A 19,198-nucleotide genomic window follows, 5' to 3' on the forward strand; every position below is an offset into this window, starting at 1 on the left:
CATACTGGAGGCCTTGTCAGGGGCTATTCCCCCTTATCCCCACCTCCTGCTCAGAGAGGCCAAACACCATGCACAGGGAGAAGGGGTAATAGCTGCATGTTTGGGGGAGAAGGCCCTGACCTCCCCCTTTTGAAGGAGGTCTTCTCATCAGTCACCAGAAATGTGACTAGGAAAAATAAATCTGCTTGTGGTTGGGGCTCTCTGGGGCTCTGGGACTTGAAGATGAAAGGAAACAAATAGCGATTCTCAGAAAAGGATTTGGCCTGTTTAGTTAGCCCAACCTGGTGGAGCTCCACGTTTTGGACTACAACTCCTATCAGTCTCCGTGCCGGTTGGGGCTGATGGGACTTGTAGTCCAAACCATCCGGAAAGAACACCACGTTGGGGAAGTCTGAGATAGCCAGTGGGCCTGTTCTCTGCCTTTAGGACATAGGAAACCAAACAAGGCTAAATGTGAATGCAGTCCAAGTTGCCTTTCTCTGTATGTTGCTTTATTTGATGGACAGATTTATCCCACCCTTCCAAATAGCTCAGGGAGGGGCACGTGGTGGTTCTCCCTTCAGCCCCCGTCCCGGCCCATCTTTTTCCAATCCTCACAACAACTATGTGAGATTGAAATAGTGCAGTTGGCCCAAATGACGTTTCTGACTGAATTGAGATTTCAACCAAGGTCTACCTAGACTAAGTCCATTGCTAGCCACCAAACCCCACTACCACTGCTGTAGGGCTGGGCATTTGACCTGTAAGATGGTGGCTGGATATTTTAAAAGTATTGATTAGAATCATGGAAACAACACAGGAAGACATCATCATCAACATTTGATTTTAATTCATGTAAGACTGTCACTTTTTCAGCAACAAAGTTAAGCTCAAAGTAGCTCCCAACAATAAGCAAAACATTGCAAATAACATCCCAACAATTGTAAAGTATAATAACATAAAAATGCAGTAACATCAGGAAAGCAAGAATTAAGAAACTGCAGTCTAATACCAGCACATAATATGTAGATTTGATGCCTTGTGCCTGTGGTTTTCAAGCAGTGTGCCGAATGATGGTCAGGGGTGCCGCAGGCAACACTGGCCTCTGTTCCTCTTTCCTTCCCTACCTCCTCTGATGCCCTCTCATGTCTCTGCCTCCCAAAGGCTTGCACAGCTGTTTGTTACAGTAGCTCTGGCTATAGCTGGTGAATGGTGCCTCGGGGGCTGGCCAGGGGGTGCAGGAGCTGAGGCCGTCTCAGAATAAGCAAGCAAGCAGGCAAAGGAGCCTAGCCAGTCAGTCCTCCAGCCCTTGCTGTTGGGAATGGACAAACAAGTCCCAGGCCCCTGTGGGGCAGTGTGAGGAGGTGCCTCTCTTTAGGGCAGGGGCAGCAGCAGTGGCGGCCCAGAGGACTCCCAAGGAGAGGGGAGAGGAGAAGAGGTTGAGGGAAAACTCCACAAGGGAGGGTGTTCAAAAAAGGGTGAGAGGCTGCCAGCTCTGCAGGCAAGGGTGACATAACTAGGCTCCTGAGCCCCACGGGGTGCCGCAGAAAGAATGTACAGTAGTTGGTCAAGGGAGTCATGGACTCAAAAAGGTTGAAAACCTCTTGCCTTATGTTAATGACAACCTTCTCTGCCCCTTCCCCTAGGGAGGAAGAGGTTGGAAGAGCATCCGTAGGGCTCCCATTTCCCACTTTATCCTATCTACAGCTGCCTCAGCCAACTTGCAGTTGTGGTCCAAACATCTGGAGGCCACCAGGCTGGGTAAGTGACCCTTGTCGCTAATGACTGCTTGCATTCCACTTGGAAGAAACCTGCAGCTGTAGCAGGTAAACAGTGTGAAAGCTTTTGTCCTTGGCTGACGCCAGGCTTGTAACCCTCACTGACTCACCCTTGCTAACAAATGGCACCACCGTGACATTAAAAAGGGCAGGTTGCACAGAAAGTTGCACAGCAGCATTTGTGGAATATTTATTGTACAGTACATCATTATTGTATTTAAACCCTGCCTTTCCCCCAGCCTGGGACTCAAGGCAGCTTTCACAAATTAAAACACAGATAAAATACAAAAAGCTAAAAACATATAAAAGATAATTAGAAAGTAATTAAACTATAATAGAATTAAAACAACACAAAAACAAACCTATTAAAATGCAGCAAAAACCACACAGCACTATTAAAAGCCCTTTCCTTTAAAAACGGTTCCCAAAGGCTTGTCAGGATAAAAAGGGGTTTCACTTGCCAGATGGACAACAAAGAGAGCCAGTCTGGCTTCTCTAGGAAGGGAGTCCCAAAGTCTGGGAGGAGCCACTGAAAAGGCTTTTCCTGTGTCCCCACCAAGTGTGCCAGTGCAGGTGGTGGGGCTGAGAGAAGGGCCTCCCCTGATTATCTCAGAGCCTGGGCAGGGTCTTATTGGAGAATATGGTCCTTCAGATAGCCTGGGCCTAAGCCATATAGCTCTGTTTATCCCAGTTTTTGGATGAAGACTGTTTCCCAAAGTGGTATCCATCTGGTGCTGGGCTGATACTTCCTTGGGCAGAGAGGTGCTGCAGCAACCAATCCAGCAGCCCTTTGCCCCCTGGCCAAGGGCAGCAGCCAGAGGATGTTTCACCTCCCTTCTGTGGTCCAAGGACAATCTTGGTGAAAAGACTAGGCAGGGAGCTGACCAGCATGCCAACTCTACTTGCCATTAAACAGAAGTGCATGCGGATCTGTGACTTACCGTATTTTTCGCTCTATAGGACGCACCCGACCATAAGACGCACATTGTTTTAGAGGGGGAGAACAAGAAAAAAAATTCTCCCCCTCTCTGCTCAGCGCCCCTTCAGCGAAGCGGCAGGAGAAACGGAGCCCCTTCCATTTCTCCTCCCGCTTCGCTGAAGGGGCGTTGTGCAGCTCTCCCTCTCTGCTGAAGCCAGGAGAGTCTTGCTCTCCTGGCTTTAGCAAAAGGAACCCAAAGCCTATCCCTGAAGCCTGGAGAGCGAGAGGGGTCGGTGCGCACCAACCCCTCTCGCTCTCCAGGCTTCAGCGAAAGCAACACGAAGCCTCCAGAGCGCGGAGGGAGTGCTCCCTCTGTGCTTCGGAGGCTTTGTGTTGCTATCGCTGAAGCCAAGGAGCCTGCATTCGCTCCATAGGACGCACACACATTCCCCCTTAATTTTTGGAGGGGAAAAGGTGCGTCCTATAGAGCAAAAAATACGGTATACTGGTATCATCGGTGAGGACATGAAATGTTCTCTGGGAAGGGAGGGCAATCACTTTCTGAGGATGCCTCATTCTTCTAGCCTACCGTGACAATACAAAAGCCAGAAGCTCCTGCAGTTCCAATCCAGCACCTGCCTGGGATGTTTTGTGGGCTCACAACACGCAGGCCCCTTGTACATCCTCCCATTGCAAAATGTTGAGCATTCCAAGCCATCCTGGGAACTGGCTGAGGTATGTTTGTAAGTCCAAGCATGCCTCTTAGCCCTGCGGAGGCTGAAGGCATCAGCTGGGGACAGGGGGGTTGGCCCAAGGTCTCCTGCTCCACTCGCATTGCCAGGATAAAGTAAGGGGAGCCAGGAGGAGGGATGAAGGAGCCCTCCTGCTTCCTTCTCCCTCTTGGGAGAAGGGTGAGAGGCTGCACCACCTTTTGCTCTGGCTCCCTGTATTTGTCCTTTGGGCACAGGTGAAGGTTAGACTAACTGACTTCATGTGATGGAGCCCTTCAGGCTTGGGCTATACAGAGGCCAGAAATCGCCTCTCCTCGCTTCCATCATGATCACAACAGAACCACTTCATATAGCACTGAGACTGCAAACTGGGGGATAGGAGCTACAAAGAGACGTTCCCATCTGCTCCCCCTTCCTGTCCTTTACCTCAAAAAATGCATCCCCTACCAGGTAACAGTGCTGTCTCTGAACCTGAAAGTTCTGTGATCAGGGACTTCAACGGATCGCCCATTCTCTGGCCCCTGGCAATGCTTTCCCTTTTAAGTCCCACTACTCTTCATTTTGTTGCAGCAATACATTGAAAAGCTCTGGGCCAACAGGCTTGATGGCTGCAAAGAACCAAAGATGGCACCTCCTGAATCTAGTAAGACATGCTCAGTGAAGGCTGGCCAGCAGTCTCTTCGTTGTGAACCACTTTGCTGTAGCATGCTGGGAAGAAGGCCAAGACAGTTTTGGGGTGGGGGGAACTAGCTATCCTTGCTGCTCCCCTCCTGTTTCCTCATCCCCCACTTTGAAGTGTATTTTATTTGACCAGGAAACGCCTTCTCTGCACCTTCCTTGTTGAACCAATAGCATTTATTCCTTGTGGATGTTCAAAAGCTGAAGGAGAAGATTCATGTGGCTTCTTTTTCGGTGGCCTGTCTCCTAGCGCCAAGGTTGGAGATAGTGAGAGCGGCTAGAAAGCAACAGAAGAGACCATTTCATATATCCACAATCAGTTATTTTGAAATTGGAGTCGCCCAAGGTCAGATCGCTTGAGCTGGGAGCATTGGTGCTGCTTCCTGGGCCATTAGTTGACTTAGGGGTGGTGTACAAAGAGTCTTGTCCAGCCTTGCCCAACTTGGTGTCCTCTAGGTGTCTGGGCTACAACTCCCATTGATGGCCATAGTGAATGGGGATTGTGGGAGTTATAATCCAAAGCACCAAGATGGTACCTGGAGGGTATCAGGTTGGGGACGGTTGGTGGTGGTTGGTTTTGTCCATGTGCGAAAGATGAGTGTTCTGAATTCCCATCTTTGAATTCCCGATTCCACTGTCCATCCAGTGTACTAAAATGACTTTTCCCTGCTGAATGAAAATCTAGTGCAAGTTGTACTCTCAGCAACCACTGTCCTTTTCTATACATTCATTTACTGTGTCATAAAAGCACCATTCTTTGAGGGGGGTTATTCATACACATTGAAAACCTTTTCCTGTTTAATTTAAGAACATAAGAAAAGCCTGCTGGATCAGGCCAATGGCCCATCTAGTTGAGCATCCTGGTCTCACAATGGCCAACCAGATGGCTGTGAGAATCCTTCAAGCAGGACCTGAGAACAAGAGCACTCTTCTCCACTCCTTCCAGCAACTGGTATTCAAAAGCACTACTGTCTCTGACCTTGTAGCCATCAATAGCACTCTCTTCCATGAAACTGGCTAACCTTCTTTAAAGTCATCTAAGTGGGTGAGTTCCATTGTGGTTCGAGTCACATCCAGTTTGGCCCCCAGATAACAAGGCTCTTCTTAATGAAAGCCATGTGTGAGCCTGAAGGCTTGCTCCAAAAAGAGCAAGATCAAAGCCTGCCCAGTTGACAATGAACTGGTTGTATCTGGCTCATGAGCATTGATGGCTGGATAGCCTTCATTCAATAGCATGTGACTTTTTCCTCTCTCACACTGAATTGGGTGGGATTTAATTTTTTTGGCCCCTTTTGTTCCTTTGGCGCCAGCAGAGCCAGTTACCTGTGTGCTGATCCAAAGCTCCTGTAGGTATTGCTGCAACAAAACAAAAAGACGAGTTATTCAAGGGCTATGGGGGAGGTGATTGTTAACCCTAAGGGGATTTAGGTGCATGTGATGATACTTACACAGTGTTGTAAGGCATGGGCTTTGGTCCATATCTACTCAAACTTGGGTTCTGGTTGAGGCAATACTAGCATGAAACAGGGGAGAAAGATGATGCTTTAAGTTTTGAATTGAATCTTAAATCCAAGGTATGTGGGGGTGGAGTGCAGAACCTAACACAAAATATTGCAGTGTAGAGTGCATCTGTTCAGAGTACCAGCCACATCCTCTCTGGGGATGCTCTATTTCATTTTATTCCCTTCCCTACTCAGTTATCCATTTCCCCCACCCTGTGGACTGGAGACCCTGGCTGTGAATGTGCCCTTCTTAGAAAGGTGCCCTTCTTAGAATGTGCCCTTCTTTTCCAGCCTGAGGGCCACATTTTCTTAAGAAGCAACCCTCTGGGGGCCTGTATGCCAGTAATGGCCAGAGGCAGCAAGGAGCCAGAGGCAACAGTTGTGACTTTTAACCAGGCCTAGGCAAACTCAGCCCTCCAGATGTTTTGGGACTACAACTCCCATAATCCCTAGCTAACAGGACCAGTGGTCAGGGATGATGGGAGTTGCAGTCTCAAAACATCTGGGGGGGCCAAGTTTGCCTATGCCTGCTCTTAACCTTTTGCCCAGCAGGGCTTTCTGCCAGCCACACAAACTGAGGTTTCTTTCTACACACACACACACACACACACACACACACACACACACACACACTGCCTTTCTTCTCCCCCCCCCCCCTCCATTCTGGTTCCAAGCTAACAAAATTCATTTTCAGAGATTCAAGGATGTTTTTTTTACCAGGAAACAACCTGAGAAAGGGGCAGTGAGAGACATAGCTTGCAGAGAATCCCAGGGGCCAGAGAGAGGCAAAGGGGGCCGCATTCAGTCCCTGGTCCTGACGTCCTTACTCCGCCACCCCAGGTTCAGAAATTCTCTCCAGCGCATCCAGACAAAAGCTGCTTCAGCCACCACCTCCCACTCCTCACCCCAAATATGCACACTAGTGAACAACAGTCTCTTACCCGCCAGGTCTGCGTGACGTCGGGTTTTAAGTACCTCACGGCATAACAGCTGAACCCAAGAACTGTGAAAGAAGCACAGAGGGCTTAATCTCCTGGTCTGCCTTGCCAGTTGTGGCTGATGCAGCTAAGTAGCCACAAGTGCTTCTGGCGTGTTCCTATGCGCAGGCCCACAGGGAAAGCTGGGAATGGCAGGGATTTGGCAAGACTTGCTGTGCGAAAAGCAAGTGCCCCAACTCCTTCCTTCTGCACTGAGTGGCTTCAGAATGAGAAAGTAAAGGAAGGTCAGGAGGGAGGGCAGAGTCAGTCCATGCAATGCTGGGGATTGCTTTGGGATTCCTGCATTTGAAAAAATCTCCCCATTCAGGAAGGGAACTTTACACTTCGCCACTCATAGGAAACCATTTGGGCTGTTAGTAGCATGTCTCTGTGGCTAAGCATTGCCCAGGGCTGATGGGAGTTGTGGTGCAAAACTTCTGGAGGGCACCAGGTTGGGGATGGCTAATCCTAATCATTTCCACTACGTGTTGCTGAAAGACATCAGGGATTGGTGCAAAGGCCCTCGTGGTTCTTCTGCCTTCCAGTTCACAGAACCTTCTTTCTAATCAGTCCTGGCTTGGGAACATTTTTTCATGACCGTTCTATGACTTGGCAAAATCACCATGTGGACAAAGCAAGACCACAGGCTGGGAAGCACCTGGAGGAGCTTTAGGGGTTGATCCGAGGCCTTGCCATGTACATCCCAAAGACCACTCCCTGGGGAAGCTCTCACTTTGAGGACCTGATCACTCCAGGAAATGGCCGTGATGCAACTTCCTGAAAGACAGAAGGATGCTGAAGGCAGCTGTACCTCCTACCTTTTTTGCTAAAGTTGGGCACCTTGAACTCTCCTGCGCTGGATACGAAGCGAGACCAGTCGTCCATAGCCCTGGTGTAGCTGGGCCATTCCTCCTGGTTGGTGCTGGGCAAGAGAGGCGCCATCTTCCCTGCTCGGTACTTTTCAGTCAATGACTTGCCCAGTTCTGTCATACCCTGAGCAATGACAAAGTTACTACAAGGCGGCCCTGCAGTCGGACGCAGCGGAGCACAGAAGAGTTTCCTGCGCTCAGTTTAAGGGATTGCATGCGGTGATGCCTACCTCAGTTTCTGAGAGGGAAATGTGTGCAGATCAGCTTCCCTCAACCTAGTGGTCTCCAGTCGTTTTGGACTACAAATCCCATAGGGGCTGGTGGGAATTACAGACAGTCCAAAACAGCCAGAGGGCACTAGGTTGGGAAAGGCTGGCACAGAGCACACAGTGGGTAGTGGCACCAGGTAGATGGGCATTTGTGCCACTTACCCCATGCAACCGCCTCAGGCTTTGTGAGAGATGGTTAAGTGCAGCTGCATGTTTCTAGGAAGCATGTATGAACACACACTTTTTTCTGCTTTGAAATGCATGTTCAGAATGCACTGATGTCTCCAAGGAGTAAGTATGACTTTTAGAAGACATCTGAAGGCAGCCCTGTATCTGGAGGTTTTTAATGTTTGATGTTTTAGTATGTTTTGATATACGCTGTGAGCCCCCCGGAGTGGCTGGGGAAGCCCTGCCAGATGGGTGGGGTATAAATAATAAAATTATTATTATTATTATTATTATTATTATTATTATTATCATCATCATCATCATCCTTTAAAAGTGATACGATAGAAGTTTATGCATAGTCTGGGAAAAGTAGACAGAGGAAAGTTTTTTCTCCATCTCTCATAGCATTGGAACTCATGGACATTCAATGAAACTGTATGCTGGCAGGCTCAGGACAGAGAAAAGAAAGGACTTCCTCAAGCAGCTCATAGTTAAACTATGGAACTCACTTCCACAGGAGTCAGGAATGGTCACCAACTTAGGTGACTTTAAAAGAGGATTAAGACTAATTCATGGAGGGAAAGGGCTGTCAATGGCTACTAGAATAGCCATGATGTCTGCCTCCACAGCTGAAGGAAGCAGTGCTTCTGAAGTTGCTGGAAACCACAGGAGAGGAGAGTGTTCCTCTGCTCACGTTCCGCTCACTGGTTTCCCATAGGCATCTGGTTGGCCACCGTGATCCACCTGAAGGCTCTTCTTATGATCTTAAGTTAAGGACTGTGCTTTGCTCAAAAAAACAAATGGGGTGGGGATGGGCGTAATGCACAGGTCACTGAAGGGGCAGCCAGTTAAGGTGGCTGGATGTAAAACTGTAGAGGGCTCCTGCACCTTTCATAGTTGTGTGGAAGAGGGAATTGCAGCAGGTGAAGTGTGCCATGCAAGCAGCATCTGCTGGAATCCCTCCTTCATCCAACTATGAGAACTTCAGGAGCCCTCTCCACTTCCTCACCTGGCCACCCAACACTCTGCAGAGATGGATGGACCACAGGATGACAGCGACAGCAACAGCAGCAGCAGCATTTGATGGCAGTGACTCACCAGGGATGGGAGGCGCTGGGTGGGCACTCCAGCCAAGGTGAACGTTGCATTTTCAAAATCATCTTTGGGGGAGGGGAAACAAACACAAACAAGAAACATGAGTCAGAGTTGTCAAGATTACCTTCCCCATCCCAGCTGGCCAAGGGCCCTGCCTCTCTGAAAATGTCAAGTGCATTGCAGAACGTGCCACTACACCAGAATCCTGATTTTGGTTTTAGAATACAGTATGCAAGTTCCTGGTCCTCATCACCTTGGTGCATAGGTGGACTGAAGGGGAAAAAGAACAGCCTCTGAGGTTTCTAAGTAGATCTGCCACTCACTGCCTCCTGTGCTTCTCGCCTGCCACAACCTCCATCTCCTCCCTCCAGTGCGGCCGCATCCTCCTACCACCTGCTTCTCTCTGGCCTCTTTCTCCCCGCCTCCTCTGCCACCTTCAGCATGCCAGGGCTTCCACAGTCTGCTTCCAGATGGTGGCAGCAGCAGAGGTTTTTTGCCACAAGTGGTGAAGCATCCTGGGCCAGCCCTGTACTCACACAACACCACAAGCAGAGCAAACTCGGGTCTGGAGTTCAATGCTAAGTCCCCACCCTGGCTTGGCTCTCAATACCAATGAGCCATCTGCCCCAGTTACCTTTGCAGCAAGTGGTGGTTGTCCTGCAATGCTCGTCTGTGAGCTTGAAGGCCGCGGTGTCCATATCCATCTGCCTTAGTGTCGGCAAGCGGGGGTGATAGATGTGATGCTTCACTCCAGACAGCATGACTTTTCTGGGCTCCAGTGGGATGAGGACCGCCGGAGAGGCGTAGACAGGAGGAGCATCTTGAGGACAGAGGGTCAAATCCAGTGTTTGGGCCATTGCTGCAAAATTAGCCAGAGGAAAGGGAAAGGGGAGTTACCACATTGCCCATGCTGTCCTCTGGGCAAGTGAAGGCACCCTCCATCCCTCCTGCAGAAACTCTTCCTTGAGCTAGAGTTATCTCTGAGTTCACTGTTTGAAGGAGTGGCCTCATCTTACTAGTGGAAGATATGGGGGGCAAGATTTTTATTCACCAAAATGTCTTGGGCCAGCCCTGGGCATCCTTCTGAACAAAGGGCATGCATAAGACTGGTTTGCAAAGGTCCTCAGGCTGGGATATGAGCCATGAAGCTCCCAGAGGACGTTGAACACTAGGAGGATCACAGAAGTCTTCTGACTTGTTCATAATCCCTTCCCCTTCGATGCAAAATTATGAAAGAATAATAATTTTCCAGGACTTAGAAATGGTTTGAATGCATAACTGCTGTGATCAGGCCACTGGAATCCATGCAGATCAGGGGTGACTGACTTCCAGCCCAGAGATCTGATCAAGCACATTTTTCTGGTTCCCCTAAGACCCAGCGGTAAACCTTGAGGTCTCAAATCTTGCTTTCCATTCTATGCAATAGTTGCAGAGCCCCTTGCTGCGCCCCCGAGGCTCCGTGCCCGGTGTAACCAAACAGGTTATGTTCCCCTAAATCTGCCTCTGCAAGACACCACCAATTTTGGCAGTCATTGTAAAATGGATTTAAAAAATAATAATTAACAGTGTTGGTGTCGGCAGAGAGCTTGAAATCTGGTTGGCAGCTGTGGACTATGTCTTCTGTCAGCCGGTAGGGTTTAAAGGCACTTAGGCTTCTGGGAATTGTCATCTAGAACTGCTGGGCGGCACCATCTTAGGGAAAGCTAGTTTAAATTAAGTTACATTTCCAAGCTGGGATGTAACAGAGACCTGTGATGAGCCTAAATCAAAAGTGGCTGCTTTCCATCTCCTCTGACATGCACAAAGAGAGGGGAGGATGTGAATGTGAGCCTACAGCTTCCCATGGTTCGTGGGATGCTGACATCCAAACTGATCCTGTGCTTGCTGTGTCTCAGAGCAGCAGAAGGAACAGAAGTGCAAAGGGCTGTATAAAAATGCTGGAGGTTGCTTGGGGAGGAAGTTCCTCAGGAAACAAGAGAGCTGCCTTAGGAGTGAACTTCCTCTCTACGTTTGCAAGGACTGTAGCGGCTGCAGCTTCCCAGCTCACAGGGACACACGCAAGCAACATGTGTCTTTTATCAAATGTGTCAGAACAAGCGGGGCTCTGCAGGTCCCATTTCCTGCTTCCTGTGGAAGGAATTCGAGGCAGCCTTCAAAAGTAGCATAGAAAATGTCTTTCCTTCGACTCCATGCACTCAGGACCTGCCAGGCGGCTGTCACAGTTGCAGGAGTTGCAGCTCTGCATCACTTTTCCATCCCCACCTCACAATTGCTAATTTGCTGCCCTTTCCATTGAATTATCGTCCTTCCCCACCCCCAATCTGGCAGGCCTACCAGTATTTAAGCAGCCTTATTGATTGCCAATAGACTTGCTTCAAAGAGAGTCTCCTGTGCAATGCTAAGCAAGTGCCTCCTGTGTCTTTCACAGAGTTCCAGCGGCAAAAAGGCCCCCATGGGGCCTGCCTCAGGGCTGGAGGGCAAGGAGTGTGGCACACACAGCTCTGCCTTTCAGTACATTTCACTGCCACTCTGTCTGCCCCCTGAGGCACCTGCCTCACTCTCCCTAAAGATGGGGCTGATCTGGCAACCAGAGTGGTTTAGGGAGAAACCCATGGAGCTCTAGAAAATGAAGATTCCTCCTGGCAGCAGTGCCAGTCTCCTTCAGGTGCCTTCTAAGACGTCCTGCTCATGGAGGACAGTCTTTTGTCTGAAGGACTCTCTGACCCAAGTCTGGTTCAAGATCAAGAGCCCTCGGAAGGGAGCAGTGCGTGGGTTTTCCACTAGCAGCTAGGATCCCCCACCGCAAACTGAGTGGACGCAGAAGGCTCTTTGTCACCACCTTCCCCCACACCAAAAGATGCATTTCTATTCAACTTACAGCATTTATTTCTAAATTTGCTTCTATGCATGTCAATTAGCAAATGCAAATATAATGCAAACCTGTCTCTTCTTTGCATGAGGGGCCGCTGACGCACCCTCACACCCGCAAGTCCGCAAGAAAAGGGAAAGGAATACCTCATCCAAGGGGAGACCTGCTTTCTTCTCTCAACTTGTTTCCCGTTCCAGGGCTGAGGGCTCACTTGCCCCTCCAGACATTCTTTGTATTGACCCCCAATTCTCCATGGCAACGGGAAGCCAATACCCCAAGGAACAGTTGGGTGATGAGGGCAAGGTTGCTAGGTGACTAGAGCGATGTCACTGGAGTTACCTGGTAACGGGTGATCTCCCCCATTCACCAGGGCTGAAAGAAGGAAGTGTCGAGCCTGAGGTTGTAGTATCTGCTGTGGCCACTAGCCGCCCTGTGCAGGAAAAGGCCAAAGAGAAGTTTTCACACACACACACACACACACACACACACACACACACACACCCTCTGTGCTGGTCTGGGAGGAAAGGAATTCAGAAAAGAATTGAAAATAAAACTGACAACATAATAATGCCATTAGAAAAACCTATGATGTGACCACTTTTGGAATACTGTGTACAGTTCTGGTCAGCTTACCTCGAAAAGGATGTTGTAGAGTTGGAAAAGGTTCAGAAAAGGGCAACCAAAACGATCAAGTGGATGAGGCGACTCCCCTATGAGGAAAGGCTGCAGCATTGGGGACTTTTTAGTTTATAAAGTTATACATGGCATGAAGAAAGTGGGTAGGACTCGTGGGTGGCTGGTAAAGCTGGCTGTTGGAAGATTCAGGACACAGTGCATAGTTAAACTGTGGAACTCACTCCCACAGGAGGCAGTGATGGCCACTGATGTAGATGGCTTTAAAAGATCCAGCACAACTTGTTGGTGAATGCTAGACAGGGGTCAGCAAACTTTTTCAGCAGGGGGCTGGTGCACTGTCCCTCAGACCTTGTGGGGGGCCGGACTATATTTTGAAAAAAATAATGAACAAATTCCTATGCCCTACAAATAACCCAGAGGTGCATTTTAAATAAAAGGACACATTCTACTCATGTAAAAGCATGTGGGCTGGATCTAGAAGGTGGCTGGGCCAAATCCAGCCCCCAGGCCTTAGTTTGCCTACCCATGTGCTAGAGCAATAGTTTTCTAGCAACCAAGGTGTTAGCTGGGGAAAGGACATTTGGATGATCCAGGAAGAGACTTGCTACTCCATTCTTCCACATATGAGCAAGCCTGGTAAGGAGTGGGCCTATTCAAAGAGATTAGGGGCAGTAGAAAATCCTGTTAGCAGCACAGAGTCAGTGGGAAAGGGATCATCCTTTAATTGACAGCATCTGCAATGACACAATTAACTTGACTGGCCTCTGGCTCCCGCAGATTGGTCCTGAAGATTGAGAACCCACTCCATCTGCTTTGGGCAGTGGCGTGTGAATGTTCAGTATACTCTTTGTCCAATGCTAGTAAGCCATGAACGAGTCATATATGGAGCTTTGCCTGCAAAAGTGTGAAATGTGGCTACATACACATTAGCATCTTGGACTGCAGCGAGGTCATTCCCTGCCCCACACTGCTGGACTTCAAGTTACATTTGTACATTGCGGTGCACACCAAAGAGATGTCTTTGCCTGATGCCCATTACCTGAGTTGTTTCCCTGCAAATACAGCACCCCCTGGGCTCCAGTTCACTGAAGTTGTCATCTGAGCATGTGCAACAACAGCTGTCCAAAATGTATACACCTCATCCAAACTACAACTTCCATTCTCAAATGGGATGGAAGCAGGTGTGAGGGAAAACACTTCAAACTGCAGTATTTCTCAAGAAGCAACAGGATAGATATGGATTGTTGCCAATGTCATGTGTGCTCACCTTCAAACACCAGCAGTGGGAGTGTGCTAGAGTTAGGTGTCAACAGTAATGTGTTGCTAGCTAAGCTCTTTCTGCTCCAGGGCAGATGTTCTCTCATTTGGGTGGTGCCTCGGGTTGGGCTTCTTTTCTCTCCTGGTTTTTAGAACAACTCAGCCTCCCTAATCCAATTTGTTTACTGTGTTATCAGCTAATCCCTTTCCCAGCTTCTCAGAGGGTTGCATTGTAGCAGGAGAGCCAAGGACCTTGTTCTAACTAGCAGCGACAACAAGGGAAGCCTGTAACTCTTGCTGCCCTACCTTTCTGCCCTCGGAGGAAGAACCACCCCTGGCATAAGAGACAACAGGACCATGATGGCATCCACAACTCTTTAGCCTTTCTGCAGGTAATTTCAGTTTTCAGTGGGCTAGACTGAGTGGTTCATAGTGGTTCTATAAAGAACCGTGGTAGAGGACCTTCTTAGTATGCCAAATTTTCCTGAGTTAGTCCCCTTGCATCTCCAGGTAGGAGGCAGGGGAACATGTTTGAAAACCCAGAAAGCCACAGCGAGCTAGTTCTAGACAATCGGCAAGATGTTCCTGCAGATAAGGCAGCTTCCTATTGAATTAGAGAGCTAGGATAGAATTTACAGTAAGGCTTTGTTGCCTATTGAGGGTGCTATATGCTCAAAATGCTTAATAACTGCTGGCTTGTGTTTGGCTCCCTGTCTTGGCACTGCTTGAATTGTTACTGTTGATGAAGTAAGGTGAGCTTGTTTGGGGAGAGGAGCCATAAAGCCATGTGCGTGTGTTTTTGTTGAAGCCCTGGGATCCATTCAATACATCAAAACAAGTGTTATTTCACACTTTCCAGTGCATTTTCACTTTCCCCTTCACTTATCACAAAAAGTTTGATCTTCTGGGGGAAGTGGGTTTGTGGAGCAAGATCTCCCCATCAACTCTCATTGTGCAGCTTAAACGTGTGAATTAGAAGCCGCCCAGAAATGCCCACAGACTCCCCCCAGTGGTACATTTTTGGGCTTTTTTTTTCCTGGCAAGAAGCAGTAATGAAATTCTGCCTTCTGCAGGTAGCAGGATGCTGGGCTGGATTGAGAAAGTCGTACCGCAACCTCCTGTCAGCTCCCCCATCGCCGTAGTAGTGGGGAAAGACTCACAGGCTGGCCAAATAGCTATAGAAGCTGGGCCTGTATCTGCAAGGCAGGTGAGTGGACATCTCAAAGGCATGCTGAGGGTGGGGTGGGGGCTTTGTACCAGGGCTGGCTCGCTCATGAGGCAAGATGGGGAGACTGCCTCAGGTGGTAGTATTCACGGGGGCATCAGATCCTGATGTAGATCTTCCTTCCTCACTCATTTCTTCCCTGGTGGGGATGGGTGGGAGGCGCAATTTTGGCATCCGCCTCAGGTGCCAAAATGTCTTGGGCCAGTCCTGGACCATGCTAATTCCATGGACTTTTGACATGTCACATTCTACCTTGGCAAACACAAGCTTGATCTTAAGGGCCAGCAGTGGGAATGGCATGGTGAGAATGAGGTGAGGTTTACTACTCAGATTACTATAGGACAACTGAGAATGGATCAGCAGCAGAGATGATCACACGTTGGGATGTGCTTTCAAGTGGGATCTGATGTGCTTTATGAAAACAAGAACAGCAACAACTATCCTTAATTTACAGAACAAAAGTGTTTGGCCACTGAAAAGTGATAAAAGGAATAGAAAAAAAAACCACACAGGACAAATCTTTTACCACGTGGCAGTTTATTCAATACACAATTGATAATGGTCTTAAATAAAAGCTCTACAGAGCATTGTTGCAGATATGTTTAGTGTGAACAGTATGGTCTGAACTACCCTCTTTTTCAAAAAAAAAGTTTGCTATCTGTGACAGATAAGATGATTTATGTGCTGTCCCCTCACACAAGTTTGGATAATCTGTATGAATTGATATTCAGCTCTGCCTTTGACACAGCCACTAACACAGTGTGCGGCAGGTGATGAGTGGCCTCCGGTGTCGGTTGCGGAGGTCAGGAGGCTTATTCAGGCACTCAAATACAGAAAAGCCCCGGGAGCAGATAATATCTCCCCTGAGCTTCTCAAAGCCAATATTGACTGGTGGGCCCCAGTCCTTGCCACCCTATTCACCAGCATAGATCAAACAGCAATAATACCAGAGGACTGGGGATTGGCAATCATCGTTCCCATATTCAAGAAAGGCTGTAAACTTGATCCAGCCAATTACAGACCAATCAGTCTCTTAAGCATTATTAGCAAACTTTACGCAACTCACTTACGTGAAAAGTTTGCGGACTGGCTGGAATGGGAGCACATCCTTAAGGAAGCCCAGGCTGGTTTCAGGGCACATAGATCAACTTTAGACCAAGGACTGGTATTGCAACATCTAGTGGAGAAATACACCTCAAAGAAAGGAGGCTCCCTCTATGTAGCCTTTATAGATTTCAAATCAGCTTTCGATTTGATACCCCGGCACAGACTTTGGGAAAAATTAAGTGCCACAAACATCGACAGACGTCTTTTGCTTCTTATCCGTAGACTACATGAAAACACTCGGATCCGTGTTAGATGTGACCGTTATGGGAACCTATCAAAGGAAATCCAAAGTTTCCATGGTGTCAAGCAAGGCTGTGTTCTTGCCCCTATTCTATTTAATTTCTACATAAACTCCTTAGTCAGAAAGATGGAGGATGCAAGTACTCATCCCCCAAACCTAAATAATATACCAATCCCAGTCCTTTTGTACGCAGATGATGCGGCACTTATTTCCTTCTCTTGTGTGGGTCTAAGAAAACTTTTACGAGCTCTTACAGAGTATTGCGAAGCTGAACACCTAATAATAAATTACACTAAATCAAAAATTATGGTGTTCTCCAAGAGAAAACTCCGACATAAATGGAAAATTAATAACCAACCTATTGAGCAAGTAACATCCTTTAGATATCTTGGAATAATCTTTGATGAGAAGGGATCCTGGTGCCATCAGATTAAGAATTCCATTGCAAATGCGCAAAGATCTTCCAGAGCTATCATAAGATTCTTCTATAGAAAAGGAGGTCAATATGTTCCTGCTGCCTCCCAGGTCTTTGTCGCAAAAATACTTCCACAACTGATGTATGGCACCCAGATATTTAATTGTCAAAAACTCAAGTCCCTGGAATCTGTACAAACTAAATTTTACCGCTCCCTACTAGGGTTACCTACCTGTGTTTCCAACACAGCCATTAGGCTGGAGGTAGGTCAACTCCCTATCAATGCCAGGATATGGATCCTGAAGATTCACTTCTGGCTAAAACTCATATTTTTCCCAGTGGGAGTGGCTCCATTGACTCTATTAGACCCGTTCCAGTCTAAATGGAGATTGTTGCTCTATGAAAAATTGAAGGGCCTGGGGCTTTCCCCACAAGAACTTATAGCCTCAGGTTTTGAAAAGGCTAAAAGGATGGTGAGCCAGCGAATAGGAGATGTAGAGCTTCAGGACCATATGAGCAAGATAGATAAATATCCAGCCATCCAAGATTATGGAAAAGGGTTCAATCTAACACCATATTTGCTGGATTTACAAATCGCAAAATACAGGCGGGCGTTTACCCTTACCAGATTTGATGTACTGCCATCTGCCTTACTAAAGGGCAGATACGTGGGCAAACCCTATGCTGAACGAGTCTGCCCATGTGGTCTGAAAGAGGTGGAAACGGCTTCACATGTGTTGCTACACTGCGACCTCTATGGGGATATCAGGTCACTGTTTATTTCCCCTATCGTTCAGAAATTTCCAGGTCGATCTGAATCTCAGCGGCTGAAAATCCTACTAGGAGATAAAAACCCAGAAGTAACACTGAAAGTGGCCAAATTTTCTGCGGCTGCGATCAAGCGGAGGGCATTAGCTGTAAAAAAGTAAAAGACTTGACCCCTGGACAAGCCCCCTCATTTTTTAAGTCTATACATACATTGTAGTGCGTGTGTGTGTGTGTGTGTGTGTGCATATGTGTATTGCTTTTATGTATAATTTTACAATTTTTAATTGACACCATTACTCCCCTTGTAAACTATCGTTGTTGTTTTTTCTGGTCTATGACCGTAATAAATTAATTCATTCATTCATGTATGAATTGATAAAGAAACAGTTACATTAATGTATAACCTGGTACCTGATGAGGGGTGTGGCAGAGAAGGATTAGAGATGTTGTCCTATATGCTTGTAATACAAAATTATTACATTTATTGTAATAAATGAAAATTATTTAAAGAATAAAATTAAAACAAGAGCACACAACTGGAGTGTGCTGTGCTCACCTTCTGCACCATTTATAAAATGAGCTTAACTCACCCTGCTGTGCTTTGGCTTTTCAATCAATGCAATTGTGTACACGAATGCAGCAGGTGGCAGAGTTGAGTCTTCCACAGCATGTAGTGTAGATTGGAGGCTGTGTGTGTGTTTGGCAGAAATGCTTAGGAGGACGGTGTTACAAGCATGTCCCTGTTTACAACTGAGAAAATGTTGGCAGGTCTTCAGAGGGTTGAAGAGCTGATGTTGCTTCCAGGCTACTTTTCGTTTTGTTAAGACAGCTGCAGCTTTTGCAGCACATGCAATTGTGCAAGACAGCCTTCCTTCCCCAACGTGGTGCACTCCAGAAGTTTCGGACTCTACAACTCTCACCAACCCCAGCCAGCACAGCAGTACAATGCTTGGGCTGGTGGAAGTATAGCTTTGTTAGCTAGGGCCTATGGGAGTTGTAGCTTGAAACATCTGGGAGGGGGGACTGGCTGAGCTAATGTGATACACCTGGCTGCAGTGTAATATGCTGCCAGCCCTTAAGACTATGATAAGAGCCTGTTGGATCAGACCAATGGCCCACCAAGTCTAGTAAGGTGTGCTCACAGTGGCCAATCTTAGGACAGCCCTTCCCTCTCTCATCCCTGAGTCCATCATTTACACAGCAACACAGTGAAAGAAATTACAGAAAGGTGTGTGGAGGGCTTTGAGCCCTAGTCCAAAGGCTGATATTTAAGATTAGATGGTCTGCTCATCAAGTAGGCAGAAGAGAACTAACTGGTTGGGCTTGAGCAAGATGCTTCTGGCTGATCTTCTCTACCACCCTCTGGGTGCTATTTCACTGCCTGAGAGTTGTTCTCTGATTGTGGTTTCTTCTCTCTTGTGAATCCTCAAGCTGACAGAAAAAAGTCCCAGGAGTGCTGCAGATGGTAAGAACTGGGGGTGATGGGGAGGGGAAAGAAGAGTACATGTGTATAAGTCCTGGAGACAAGGCAGAGTTTGGATTACAATCTCTCAATGCTCCTTCCGACAGCCTCTTTATTCAGCATTCATTTTGATTTGCTAATGCAAAGCTTATGCAGATGTCCTGCCCTTACTGAGTATTCATTCTGATTTGCTTCCAGGGCAGTTATATGACAAGGAGCATTCAGCCTGGTCCACTTGTTGGGTGTTTACGTA

The 19,198-nt window shown here is 47.7% G+C and overlaps 2 protein-coding genes across 3 annotated transcripts in view; one reads left to right on the forward strand and one right to left on the reverse strand.

Moving 5' to 3' along the window:
• CNGB1 (cyclic nucleotide gated channel subunit beta 1) overlaps positions 1 to 19,198 on the forward strand; it is a gene marked incomplete at its 5' end in the record, with an annotated part of 66,099 nt that overhangs the window by 10,045 nt on the left and 36,856 nt on the right. The window contains 2 exons of the mRNA XM_083752042.1: positions 14,801 to 14,934; positions 18,915 to 18,948. Of these exons, the coding sequence (XP_083608168.1) occupies positions 14,801 to 14,934; positions 18,915 to 18,948 (168 nt within the window). The remainder of the gene's footprint in view (positions 1 to 14,800; positions 14,935 to 18,914; positions 18,949 to 19,198) is intronic.
• On the reverse strand, positions 4,241 to 12,125 carry SPMIP8 (sperm microtubule inner protein 8). 2 transcript variants are annotated; one of them, XM_083751390.1, is made up of 8 exons: positions 11,906 to 12,125; positions 9,600 to 9,824; positions 8,969 to 9,030; positions 7,383 to 7,557; positions 6,529 to 6,590; positions 5,534 to 5,598; positions 5,409 to 5,441; positions 4,241 to 4,362 (listed from the first exon to the last, which is right to left on the reverse strand). In XM_083751390.1, the coding sequence occupies exons 2-8, from the start codon at positions 9,820 to 9,822 to the stop codon at positions 4,332 to 4,334; spliced, it is 651 nt and encodes a 216-aa protein (XP_083607516.1). In that variant the 5' UTR covers positions 9,823 to 9,824; positions 11,906 to 12,125; the 3' UTR covers positions 4,241 to 4,331. The 2 variants fall into 2 exon arrangements, with proteins under 2 accessions (XP_083607516.1, XP_083607515.1); XM_083751389.1 differs by having other exon boundaries at positions 11,981 to 12,124.

The sequence above is a fragment of the Podarcis gaigeae genome, assembly GCF_964106915.1.
Source record: "Podarcis gaigeae genome assembly, chromosome: 8".
NCBI lineage: Eukaryota > Metazoa > Chordata > Lepidosauria > Squamata > Lacertidae > Podarcis > Podarcis gaigeae.

Coding starts and splice junctions, on each gene's coding strand:
- SPMIP8 (XM_083751390.1), bottom strand. CDS start 9,822: ATGGCCCAAACACTGGATTTGACCCTCTGTCCTCAAGATGCTCCTCCT. Junction 9,031..9,599: donor AACCACCACTTGCTGCAAAG/GTAACTGGGGCA, acceptor CCTCCCCCAAAG/ATGATTTTGAAAATGCAACG. Junction 5,599..6,528: donor ACGTCACGCAGACCTGGCGG/GTAAGAGACTGT, acceptor GTTTCATGCTAG/TATTGCCTCAACCAGAACCC.